The sequence below is a fragment of the Micropterus salmoides genome, unplaced genomic scaffold, assembly GCF_014851395.1.
Source record: "Micropterus salmoides isolate LMB-PRFRI ecotype aquatic unplaced genomic scaffold, ASM1485139v1 Ms_hic_scaffold_12, whole genome shotgun sequence".
NCBI classification, from domain to species: domain Eukaryota; kingdom Metazoa; phylum Chordata; class Actinopteri; order Centrarchiformes; family Centrarchidae; genus Micropterus; species Micropterus salmoides.
This window is the reverse complement of record NW_024040263.1, coordinates 30,979,336-30,992,727: the sequence shown is the minus strand read 5'-3', so window position 1 is coordinate 30,992,727 and position 13,392 is coordinate 30,979,336. Positions and strand designations below refer to the sequence as shown.

Sequence of the window (13,392 nt, the reverse complement as noted above, 5' to 3'; positions counted from 1 at the left end):
AGTTCACCAGAGAGTGGAGAAGGAGGGAATTCTACTTCCCTGCCATGAATGCTAATGCAAACACATACAGTTGCTAGCCAGTAAGCTAACAAGGTCATTATAAGTCCAGAGGTGCATGGCAGTGAGCCCCATTACACATGCTCTTCATACTGCATATGTCTGCTGTCAGGAAGATGGACGAACACAGCCTGTAATGCAAACCTATGCATTATCCAGACAAGTAACTGTTACACAAACTCTACAGCACCACTGTGTATCTGTATAAAAAGCTAACAATCTAAACTGCAGAACTGCAGTTACTAACTGAGGTGAGACATTTCAATGTAAACGAAAAATCTTTCCACTCAGCATTTCCCCTCAGCTCAAGAGAGCGTTTTAGTGTCATTGAGCTCATTGTTTTGGTTTTAGAGCCAACACTGTTCAGTCTCATCACTTTTATCAACCACATCTCCAACTGCAGCAGGCAGCCATTTAAAGCAAAGAAGCTCTGTTAAACCAACTGCACACTACCTGTCCAGCACCAAAAGGCAGACAACATTAGAGTACTGAACATTTATTTACTCAAGTAAAAGTACAATTACTCACATAAAAAAAACTCAAGTGAACTACTCAAAGTACAAGTAACTTTGTGTTTTAATGATCAATTCATTTTCTGCAAATCCAAGCCAAGTCTCATGTCTCTGTCTAGCATACTATTGTTGCCTGTCTCTGTTGTTATCTTGACATGGACATAGCCAACCATACCATTTGTTGTGTTATGTTAATATAACAGAGTCAAACCAGTAATCATCTGACTTACTTGTTAAAGTGTGTAGTCTACATTTGTTCTGAAAAGACCAAATATGATTTTAATACGCCATTAAAGGAAAGTGGAAGTATTTTTGCTGGCTTGTGAAAGGGCGATGCAGGCTGCTTTCCAACACTGCCACCAGTGGCATAGTTACTGTATCTGAGTTACAATAGTAGAACAACCAAACCTGAAATTGAAAAGGTTTTCTGACAGATTTTTTGAATGTTTGCATCTGCCCAGTTCATTAATATCTGGTACTAGTGCACCGGTTAAAGCTCCCCTGTGTAACAAGGTACAAGGTAAATTTGTGTGTCATATTACAAGGGGGTTGTAAAATACTCACTACGGTTGAGTATGCACTGTGACTGCCATACCAACGAGCCTGGCTCTTTGGCGGTGCGGTCAAGTTACATGTTACATATACTTTGGTACCCTGTAGACCCAGGTGAATTGAATCCGGGTGGGGTGACTGCTCTTGCCCCTCCGTCACAGAAGGTATAAATGTATAAATGGTAAATGTAGCAAAGTAGATTATTGGTCCAAAAAACAGTAAACAGGAATGTGAAAAGTTACCATTCCAAAAAAAAATAATACTATACTCACTTTACTTACTCATTTGTGTTACTTGTATTGAGTTAGTACCCACACCTACATAGTGGACCACTTAATAGGCTTAGCAGATATTTCCCTCTGGAAATAGTTGGAGGAGACCAAAACAGAGGTAAATTCATCAGGTGGCTCCAAATGAATGTTAATATTGCTTATAGTGCCGTGTCTGCTGAAAATATAAATAGACAATTGTTTGTGAACAAGACAATATTATGTCAATATGTATACAGCTTGTTGCGGTTAGGTCAAAAAACAGTGTGGTTAATAGTGTGGTTCATAACTTTTATAAACTTAACTATCAGCAGCAGCAGCGGTGTACCAGTAAACCTTTAAATTATATTAACATAGACCATCATAGGGGTGGTCACATTGTGTTATTTTATAATCTTACATACATGTAATAACAATGACTGATTCCAACCACATTGTAGGTAAATACGAACTAAATGAGTCATTGAAGGTTTTTCTCTGACGTCATGTAATGCATACCAGAGCACAACATCATATACATTAAAATATGTTCTTAATTATAAAAAAAAGCATTTATAATCAAATTAAGTAGTATGACCTAATATATATATATATATATATATATATATATATATAATAGTGCAAAACAATAGGAAAATCAAAGGTGGACTCTTAAACATCAGATTTCTCTCTTCTAAAGGTGTACTAGTAAATGAACTAATATCAGATTATGATATTGATTTATTTTGTCTTATTGAAACCAGGCTGGGTGATGGAGAATATGTTAGCCTAAATGAATCCACCCCTCCCAGTCATATTAATACTCACATTCCTCAAGGCACGGGCCGAGGAGGAAGTGAGTGAGTTGCAGCTATCTTCGACTAGCCTACTGATCAGCTCTAAACCTAAACTAAATTATAACTCATTTGAAAGCCTTGTTCTTAGTCTTTCACACACAAGTTGGGAATCACTGCAACCAATTATTTTTGTTATAGTGTACTGAGCACCTGGTCCGTACTGAATTTGCAGAGTTTGTCAACTTTAGTCCTTAAAACGGACAAAGTTATTATTGTAGGGGATTTTAATATTCATGTGGACGTTGAGAATGACAGCTTCAGTACTGCGTTTATCTCTCTGTTAGATTCCATTGGCTTCTCTCAGAGTGTTCATGAACCGACTCACTGTTTTAACCACACCCTCGACCTTGTTCTGGTGTATGGTATTGAAATTGAATATTTAGTGGTGTTCCCACAGAATCCCTCTTTATCTGACCACTGTTTGATAACTTTTGAGTTTGTATTGCTGAACTACACGCCATTGGGCAAAAATTTCTATACAAGATGTCTGTCTGATAGTGCTGTAGCTAAATTTAAGGATGCGATTCCATCAGCTATAAATTCATTATCAAGTCACAAAGTAACAGAGGACTCCTATGCTAGTTTCAGTCCCTCCCAAGTCGATCAACTTGTTGATAGTGCTGCAGGCTCGCTGCGAATGACACTCGACTCTGTAGCCCCTCTAAAAAAGAAAATAATAAAACAAAGATGGTTAGCTGCATGGTATAATACTGAAACTCACAAATTAAAGCAAATATCGAGGAAACTTCAGAGGAATTGGCGTTCCACCAAACTGGAAAATTCTCGCTGAATTTGGCAAGATAGTCTTAAAACTTGCCAGAGCAGCGTACTACTCGTCATTAATAGAGGAAAATAGGAACAACCCCAGGTTTCTTTTCAGCACTGTAGCCAGGCTGACAGAGAGTCACAGCTCTATTGAGCCAAGTATTCCCATAGCTCTCAGTAGTTACGACTTCATGAGCTTCTTTAATGATAAAATTCTAACTATTAGAAAATAATTCACCAAGACCTGCCCTCAACTGGCACCAACTTATCTCTTAACTCAGGAACCTTAGAAACAGCTGTAGAACCAGATATATGTTTAGACTGCTTTGCTTCCCTCAATCTTTAGCTACTAACTTCAATAATTTCTTCATCTAAACCATCAACCTGCCTCTTAGACCCCATCCTGACTAGGCTGCTTAAATAAGTTTTACCCTTAGTCAGCACTTCTATACTAGATATGATCAATCTATCTTTATCAACAGGCTATGTACCACAGTACTTTAAAGTAGCTGTAATTAAACCTCTTCTGAAAAAGCCCAACCTTGATCCGGATGTTTTAGCCAACTATAGACCTATATCTAACCTTTCATTTCTCTCTAAGGTCCTGGAGAAAGCATTTGCTAAACAGCTGTGTGACTTTCTACAGAGCAATAGTTTATTTGAGGATTTTCAGTCAGGATTTAGAGCTCATCATAGCACAGAGACAGCACTGGTGAAAATTACTAAAGACCTCCTTATTGCATCAGACAAAGGACTTGTCTCTGTACTGGTTTTATTAGATCTTAGTGCTGTATTTGATACCATTGACCATCAGATCCTATTGCAGAGACTAGAATATTTCATTGGCATTAAAGGAACCGCTCTAAGCTGGTTTAAGTCGTATTTATCAGATCAATTTCAGTTTGTACATGTTAACGATGAGTCCTCCATGCACGCCAAAGTTAGTCATGGAGTTCCTCAAGGATCTGTCCTCGAACCAATCCTCTTCACGTTATATATGCTTCCCTTGGGCAATATTATCAGGAAATATTCCATAAACTTTCATTGTTATGCAGATGATACTCAGTTATATATATTGATCAAGCCAGATGAAACTCATCAGTTAGCTGAAAGTTTTTCCTTGCCTCTGTCGCCTAGTGCTTGCTCTTGGTGGGAATTGTTGGGCTTCTGTAAATAGCATCATAGAGTACAGTCTAGACCTGCTCTTTTATGAAAAGCACTGTGAGATAACTGTTGTTGTGATTTGGCGCTATATAAATAAAATTTAATTGAATATATATACACATATATACACAGCTCCTGCCTAGTATTAGTCTCAGAAATAAAGGAGTATTCCAAAAATTAAGCATTCTATAAATAAGTCCAAGGCCAAGATATCCTGACTTCTAGATCTTTGTGTCCAACTCGGTGCAACTTGACATTGTCTTTTGTTCTTTTTGTTTTCTTCTTTTCAGGGGTTACAACTGTTTTCACAGGCTAGTACCAGTACAATGAGTGTTACCCATGACTAGAAAACTAATCTTGATGTATTCAACCCCCCTTAAAAGACCTGTTAATTAACACAATCCTGTGTTTGAATTTTTGGTTGACAGGTGAACCTTTTTGTTAACACTGTGATCAGATGTGCATCTTTAAAATAAGAGGTAGTAGTATTTGTTCCAAGGAAGAATATACTGCAGGGGTTTAGAAGCCAGAAAATTAAGCAGCAGCAAAACAATTGTTTGGGTCATTGGTATCGATTAACAACCCTATTGATGTACCCTTCTCAGATACTGTATGGTTATTTTGAGCAATGGGACATGAAATCTGAATTTAACCACAAGCTTTAAAAAAAAAATAAAAAAAAAAATAAAAAAAATGCCACTGTTTGTTGGCGTGTTCATGGGCCTGTACTTTATGGCAGATCATAAGAAGTAGTGAAAAAGTAATAGTCCCTGTAACTTCCCATAGATTCAATCATAGAAAACCGTGCTGTATTTATACCCCCACGGTGAATAATTTCATCAGGTGCCTACCTCGTACAGGTCCAGCATCTGGTTCCCTCCAATGCCCCTAGTGGTCTTGACATTTTCCATGGCCAAGGTGAAGTAGATCCCTTTGGTGTCAGACAGGTAGAGGTTATAGGTGTCATTCTGGTTCCACTCCTGCACTGCCGCAAATACCTGCTTCTCATCAGTGCTGACAATGTGTAAATCCTATCAGGGAGCAGGGAGAGATTAAGAGTTATGACTGGAGGCAGAGAGGTGACGGATTAGAACACGCTGACCCTGTGGGACTGGTCATGAGATCAATACCGGGATGTGAATATAAATGTTTGACGACATACTGTAAGGTGTAGCTCACTCGGAGGCTCACTCTTGAGTGTGGTACCAATACTAAAATTATCACTTTAAAAGAACTGCAGCTTTTATGGCAAAACAAACTAAAAAAGAGCGAGTGACACCACTTTGACCTAATTCTGTTTTTTAACCAATCTACATAAATTTCACTGTGGTGACAGCATCGAATTAAAACGCTTTGATTAATTAACTCTCTGACATTCTGAAATAAAAATATATTTCTATGAGTCAGAAAGTAAAAAGTCATAAATACTTGTGAGGCTGAATTTGCTGCAACTTACCTTGGGCAGGGAGTATTTGGGTAGTTTGGTTTGTATAAACGAGTCTCTCTTGTAGGACACATAATAGGTAGCTCGTCCTGATGTAGGAACCTACACATGAAGCACAATTAACTTCATATATTGAATAACATATACATACTATTATATGGAGCTTACGTCCGTGTCTCCTCATGGGCTCTGTAGTGATGGCTCTCTGCTGCTGAACAAATACACGTTTTATAAAGGCTATACCTAACCTCATCAATGACACAATGTCATATTTTGTCCAATCAATTAAAGAGGTGGGTGAAAGTGCACTCTCCCTCTCTTTTTGTCTTGTAGGTTTTAAAAGCTCTGCTGGAGACACAGCATATGTATTTATTTTTGTGTCCATTTATAGCATTCTCCTGGCTTGCATTCAGAGGGCGCTGCCCTCTCTAGGTGTCAGTGCACTTGGTGGTTTCAAAGTGGACTTTGGTAAATATCTCGTAGGACAATCAATAGTCTCATTATTCTTTGTCAAGAGAAATCTTTAAGTGGCCTAACCAAGCCTCATCTGCCGGCTAAGGAAAAAAATGTCGTCTTTAATGGTCTAGACCCTTTGCAAACACTCCAAGCTGTTAGTTGATAGCTTATGCAGCAAGAAAACACGGGGCTGGTGGGTGTAGGAGAATTGTCATTAGCCTCCAGGCCACGATGCCAAGCACTTCATACACACACACACACACACACACACACACAGCAAAGTGAGACTGCAGCTCCATAACCAACATTTCCCTCCTATCAGTAACGACATGAAATTCATTACAGGAAAACCTTCAAATCAAACCTGTGGCTCTCTGCTGAAGAGAAGCAATATCACTATTAATGTTGTATGACAGGGCTGATTCTTTTACTGATCTTGTAAGTGCTCTGAAAGAGAGAAAACAAGCTCCGAGAGGAAATATAGCGGCCTGGCAGCGAGCACTGCGGTAACAGTCCCACATGCAATCGAGTGAAGGAGCAGGAGATCGATGGCAGGGTAACCAGAGGCGGTTTGAACTTTAAGAGGAATTGGTATGATTGATTTTTTTCCCCATCCCTTTCAGGATCTTTCGTCTGTGACGCATGCGTGTTAAAATGTGGAGGTGCGAGAACTGAAGGGGAGGTTTAGGCTGAGTGCTTGTGAGTTTACTTGAAAGGTTTCGGAGAGGTCAAACAGGATTGAAGGATCTTTGGAGAACAACTCTATTTCTTTGTCTAATGTGTAGCCAAGGCCAGTGAAGCTTCCAGGGGAAGGACTTGCCTGTAGGTGCCTCAGATAAGTAATAAAAATACCTGTTCTCTACTGAATAAAACATTTAGCGGGATCAAACAGCAGGAAGAACACCATTACAACTACTATAGCTACTACTGAAAATAGTAATTAAAGGCAGAATTTTATTTTAGTGATTCAGGTTTAGGCTACAAGGTTTGAACAGGCTCATGTCAGACTGTTTGACTCATGGTCTGTGAAGGATTTTATAAAGTGATGGTTACTAGTTCGTTGTACCAGTGCCAGAGAAGGTTTTTGGAGGACTCGGGTCATCTGCTCTCTGGAGCAAGACAGTGTTGTATAAGTTTAGGAGCAGATGGTTCTGGAAATAATGAAGTTTATCCAAAGATTATTAGAGGTGGTGCCAGCATACTCTAATGTGCGTTGGTCTTATAACTACCTTTGGAAGAAGATACATTTACAAAAGGTGAACAGAAAATGTAACCAGATACTTTTTTCCCCTAAATGCAGGTGCTGAAAAAAACAGTTATAAAGCACCACAACAGTTGTTGGAGGTAAATTAATAAAATTGGTGCTGTTGTAGACTACCCATGTAATTATGCTGATTTTTTACGTAGACTTGTGTGTATGAAACCTCATTTGCACATGTCAAAGTAAATAATATTCACGCTGTAGAGGAAATTAAAATACAACCCATAAATTGCATCTTCGTTACTTGGAATTCAGGACATTACCATTTCAGATTTTTCTGTCGCACAAATCATGATTAATGTGACATACAGCGCAGTGGCTAGGATGAATATTAAAACAAGTCTGGCTTTACAGAAAAACAAAGCACAAATGGTCAGTCGAGGTGAAAGTTAAAAGATCTGGGCCTAACACAATCATCTATGTAAGAACTGTTTAAGAGAAAACATATAGTATCCCAGTGATTTTGTGGCATTAGTTGAAAATAGTAGTAAAGAAGCAACAAGATGATCTAATATTATTGTTTAATAAAACCTATTGACAAATTAAAACCCAACCCTCAGCTTTAAGCAATTTGTAGACACTTTTAGCTTCTTTTAGCTCATGACTCAAGACATATTGTTTAATGTTAAATCTCACTGGTCACATCAACCTGAAAAAAAATCCATTCCTCTTCCAGAAAGCAAGCTCACAACAATCCACCTGACAAACACAACAGCAGAGACTCAACGGGCACCTGTGGTTGTTAAACACGTTGAGCATCTCCGTACATTAGCAAGCGAATGGCCCAGATATTTTTTCTGTAGAGCTAGCAGCGCAAATCATAGAAGGTTATAAGTGAATAGTGGATTGAAATATTGGACTGACATTGTTCAGTTGGCCAGAAACATATCCGACCGGATGCTTGTGATGTTCTGTGTCTCGTTTTCGTTTTGTCGTTTGCTAACACATTAGCCAAAATTACTTGAAGCTAGTCGCAGCTTGTGTTTTCAATGACATTTTCTTTACACACCATAATGGTCATAAGTAGCTGAACACAACTCAGAAAATCAAGACACATTACGATTAAGGCTATAAGAAGAAAAACAAATATAGATCAATACATAAACCATTAAGATTTATTCCCTATTCATATATGCTGAAATCCAATATTCCAGCTCTAAATGACTTCACCAGCGCAAGATGGCAGCATCCATATCCAGGATATTTTGGCTTCATTTTTGTATAGTGGGAGGAAGACTTGTCCTCTATCTTTATATACAGTTTAGTTATAGTGGTTCCCCAATGTATAAGATACATTTTACTCAGGGTTGATAATGTCTACATAGCATAATCTATCATGTAGAAAATAATATGTGGGGTTGACTGTTAAGAGCCCTACCTGTATGAATATGTAGTCATCTTGAACCACCAAAGAGCTGATGTCGATGTATCCAGGGAACGGGTAGTTCCTGTTAGCTTCTGTGCACATCTGAGCTCTGCATGTGACATACTGCACATCTGTCACATAGGAAGACATACAGAAAGCATGAGATGTTTATGACTACTAAATTTAGTATGATACTTATAGTACAACATTCATAGAGCTGTAACCATGCCTTATCTCTAACAAAGCGATAAAGGGCATCTTTGACGTTTTGTTCTCAATTAAGTAGATAATTGAGAACAAAACAATTATGTATCATAGTCTTACATGAACTGCGTAGGGTTCTACTCCCCCGTCTATGCTAACATTTTCTTTGACTAATTTGTGCCTCTTTCTAGCACCAGATCTACTCCAATTCTGTGTCGATAAGACAAACAGACATATCCGCCTTTCAATCATACTATGTTTATGGGAAAAAAGCAATGCTTTTATCTCAGACTGACACAAGTCTGACATGGCATAAAGTATTTCATTTTTGTCACCTATGAAAGACCTTGGTGGTACTGCCAAACTGACGTACGGAGCTGACATGCAGCGAGTGAAGGACAGAGAAGAAAGACCATGTTAATCCAGAATCATGCACTGGGTTCATTTGTAAGGTGAGCCAGTGCTGTTTCTCCAGAGACACCTTCTTTTGTCCAGGAGGAATTCATTCCTGTTCATTACACCTCTTTGATGTGTATGTGTGTGTAGGAGACACTCACCTCCATCTGGTGTATGAGCCTCCATGTGGACCAGATCTGGCTCCTTGTCTAGGCCCAAGACAGACCTAGGAGAGAATGACAGACCATGAAAGACTACATAATCATAATGACAATGAATAGAAAAGGATGGAAAGGGGAAAAAAATACGAAAAGACCAGCAAGTTATAAGTGCAGAGACAGGGTGGAAGAGGAAACAGAAAATAAGGGACAAAGATCTAGCAGAAGCATTCATCTCAGATTATAGCTGTTTCTTTAACTTAGTAAGGAGAATACAAGAAAGTTTCTCCCATTTTCTAAATGCCACGTTATGACAAACACATCCACTACAGCTCTAGGCTAGTTCATGCAGCAAAATGCAACAAGGCAAAGAAATACAAATACAGTCTCCTCATCATTGGCTGAGTAGTGCAGGGTCACCACACTCTCTGACTATGAGTCTATCTCTGGGTAAAATCTTGCTTTCATGCTCATTTCACTGCTTGTGGATTACACTGGATGGACGCAGCTTTCCCATTGTGGCGATATTTCACATCCCTTGGAGGCTGATGAAGCCATTGTCTAAATGCAGCCAACTGGAGGCCTGCCTAGCGATTGCTAGAGGCCCATCCAGTGTTTAGATGTCCTTGAAGGGGCTTTGACGGTGAAGGGCAAATGGATTGTGCACATTATTTAGGATTATACCATGATGGCACGGAAGTAGCTCCAGATTTATGCAAGTTACGCTGGATATAGCCAACAGCAATCCCGGGCACCTCAGAGGGGGGAAAGAAGCAATGAGCTGGAATAGATCCGGGCCTATGTTTGTGATGAGTGTGCACTTTCAGACATATTAGGCACACTGCAGGGGGAGTGAGCAGCAGACATGACTGGATGAGAAGTGACAGGGATGACCCGGATCCATTATTAGTCACAGCTCCTGATACTGTACGTAAGCTTCTCTGCAAGTGTGAATCTGTAGAAAACCACCTCCCTCTCCCTGTATTTACGTGCAGTATGCCTGATATGAGCAGGACGTGTGTGAGAAATGAAGGGGAATGCGACAATCCCTCGGACGCTGAATGCAAAGTGTGTTCTGAAGGAGGAGATTAATCTCTGCCTGATTGTATCAAGGGGTAGAAAATGCGCTGAATTTTAGCAGCATCACCAGTCAGTCACACACCTTGTTCTAAGCCATCAATATCACTTGCTCAGTCGCGCAGAACACGAGCAACAGTTTCTGCATTCCCGAGTAAACAAAACTTTGGGGAAGAGGAATGGAGCAGAATAAAAAAGAAAAAGCGAAGACAAATGATGACTCACCAGTAGAATCTGTTCGGCGTGACGTGTTCGTGGATGAGCTGCCATTTTCTGCCAAAGTCCACTGAGCTGTACAGCTGTGGAGACATCAGAGAAAAGAGGGGAGGGGGGACTAATTCTTGTTAGCAAGATGAATGCGTGTTTCCAAATTGGTCCAGCTTCTAGTTAGACTGGCTGATTTAAAGTTGTAACAGTGATGAGGGAGCTTGAGACATGGCAGGATAATTCCAGAGCGGAGGTTAGTCTGGGGCTATAAAGCATTACTGGGGGAGATAGGCTGACATTGTGCTGAATGGCTATCATTATGACCAACTGGCCATTAATAACTAACATGCTGTCACATAGATATCCCCATCTTCCTTTACAAACTAGACCTAGCGGTTTCAACAAAGCACTTTACAGGAATAATTCATAAAAACTGAAATAGATATGACAATAATGTGGCCACTTTTAGCTTGATAAGCAAAAAGTTTAGTGGGTTTTAACCTGCTGCTGTATTAAGAGCTAATGTTGACCATAAAACTGTTTCTTCAGCGCCCAGTCAAAACCAACAGTCAATGAGTGGACACAAATGCAAGGAATGATTTACCATACCTCAGTTGACATGAAGGTGTACAGTATGTGGACCAATTTCAATGTAGTAATTAAATATTCTGGTGTTTAGACAAACAATTAATAACCAAGGTGTATGTATTCTGTACTCTTTACAACTTCCATCTGTACTGTTTACTGTTTTGCACTGTTTTACTGTGGCTACTGTGTTATTTTAATTTTAATTTTATTTTATTATAGGGTTAATGTATGTATGTTTCGTATGCTGCTGGATACTTGAATTTCCCTCGGGATAAAAAAGTACATATCTATCTATCTATCTATCTATCTATCATTGATTGATGTTGTGGAAACAGCTCCCTTATACTTTGCTGCGTCTGTGCATTGTTATTTCTTTACAGTGCAGTGAGTTGGTGGCCCCAGTTGAGCTCTATGCTAATGTTCCTACTTGTTGCCTTTTATCAGAGCAAATCGGACACTTACTCTGATAAAAGGATACACATTTGTCACCCACTGCAAATTTATTTATCAGCATCGCAAGGGAAAATCTATCTCTGTCAGCAGGTGTGTTTTCCATTCATTTGTTTATTTGACAGGGACTGTGCACATGCAGCTTCTTAGCTGTACCAGAGTTAGCTATAAGATCATTTACATCTGTAGTCTCTGGTAATGCAATTTAAAATCTGAATTACCAGTGTACTCAAGACATGTACATTAAGAGTCCCATATGCTTTTAATTTGGTGTGATTCTTTGGATTTCACATATGGATGCCAAACTCTGTCGTATCAGTGTTCCATCATATAATCAGCACTTGAAGGCCATGTGTCTGTTTGGAGTGCATGACAATGATAAGCAATGGCAGGAGAGCAAAACTTCCATCGTGGTGTCCTCTGTGTGGTTAAGGCATGAAGTTAGCTGAGAGCAAACATTTGTCTACATCTTTATGAAGTTGAACAGACTCTAACATACAGCATCCATAGGCTTCTATTCTACTGAAAATGATATTGCTGATTCTTCCAACATCAGTAAAGAAAGGTTGCCACCGGAGCCTTTGGGCAGGTGTAACGGGGCGGCAGGCAGGGTCCCTCATCACTTTGGACAGTGACATATGACACCAGCGGGCAGGTTCAGCCTCTCCTCTCTCCATTCATCAGTTCAATGACATCTTAAATTTTAAAGCTTCTGAGCTGTCACAAAGTAAGCTTCATAGTTTCCCACTCACTTCGATAAATCAAAAGCGCGGCCAGCCAGCTGCCACACCACCGGTGGAGTCATTGACAGCCTAGCAACCGACAAAGGACCGGAGCTCAAATGGTGATTGAGGAATTGCAGAGAGCATGCTAGTTCAACTCATGTACTCATGTGGATGGTGGTTTTAAAAACTTTTGCATTAGGTTGCAGGTAATGTTGGACAGTCAGCTGAAGGTGCTCTGGAATGCAGTATGTGGACTTTTTAGTAGTTTGTAAAGTCCAAGCCAGATTTGTGTAGGGACCTAGGAACTAGAAAAAATAATAAGTGACAATCTTCTTTCCATAAGAACATTAACCTTGACATCACAAAAAAGTTAAACCTGAATAGGTGGAAATGCAAAGAAGGAATCATTTCATCTTTGTACTACTACTATTTGAATAGACCTTAAAAAAGCCCCCTTAAATGTGACCCCTTAATGTGTGTATACATAGATTTAGCTGCTTGAACTGCTGAACTAATAAACAACATTTTGGATTTCAGTGTCTGAGTAATGTTAGCTAAGTAATGTTCATCATTCTTCTTCCATCATTCTTGGGAGGATAAAAATGTAACAGATTCATGGGCTAAAGTCATCCACACTTCCACTGAACATAAGACAAGAAAGTACAACAAAAGAGCGAGGACAAACCATAAAAACAGGTGGGTTAGTACAGCAACATTTCAACTGTAAAGAGGTCAGCTAATGTACATTATTACTATTGTGTAATGGTAATGTCTGCGCTACTTTCAGTTTAGTGTTTATGTGTTATCAGTAGGAATGAGTGCAAAATGAATGTAGGCTGTCACCCACATAAATCTTCCCCCAGATTTCCGGTAAAGGAAAATATAATATAATAAGCTGATTGTCT

The 13,392-nt window shown here is 39.4% G+C and overlaps 1 protein-coding gene across 1 annotated transcript in view; it reads right to left on the bottom strand.

Moving 5' to 3' along the window:
• The window catches only part of sorcs3 (sortilin related VPS10 domain containing receptor 3), a 232,244-nt gene that overhangs the window by 60,808 nt on the left and 158,044 nt on the right, over positions 1–13,392 (bottom strand). The window contains exons 5-9 of the mRNA XM_038714563.1: positions 10,743–10,816; positions 9,444–9,508; positions 8,695–8,813; positions 5,612–5,701; positions 5,007–5,186 (exon numbers count right to left, since the gene is read on the bottom strand). Of these exons, the coding sequence (XP_038570491.1) occupies positions 5,007–5,186; positions 5,612–5,701; positions 8,695–8,813; positions 9,444–9,508; positions 10,743–10,816 (528 nt within the window). The remainder of the gene's footprint in view (positions 1–5,006; positions 5,187–5,611; positions 5,702–8,694; positions 8,814–9,443; positions 9,509–10,742; positions 10,817–13,392) is intronic.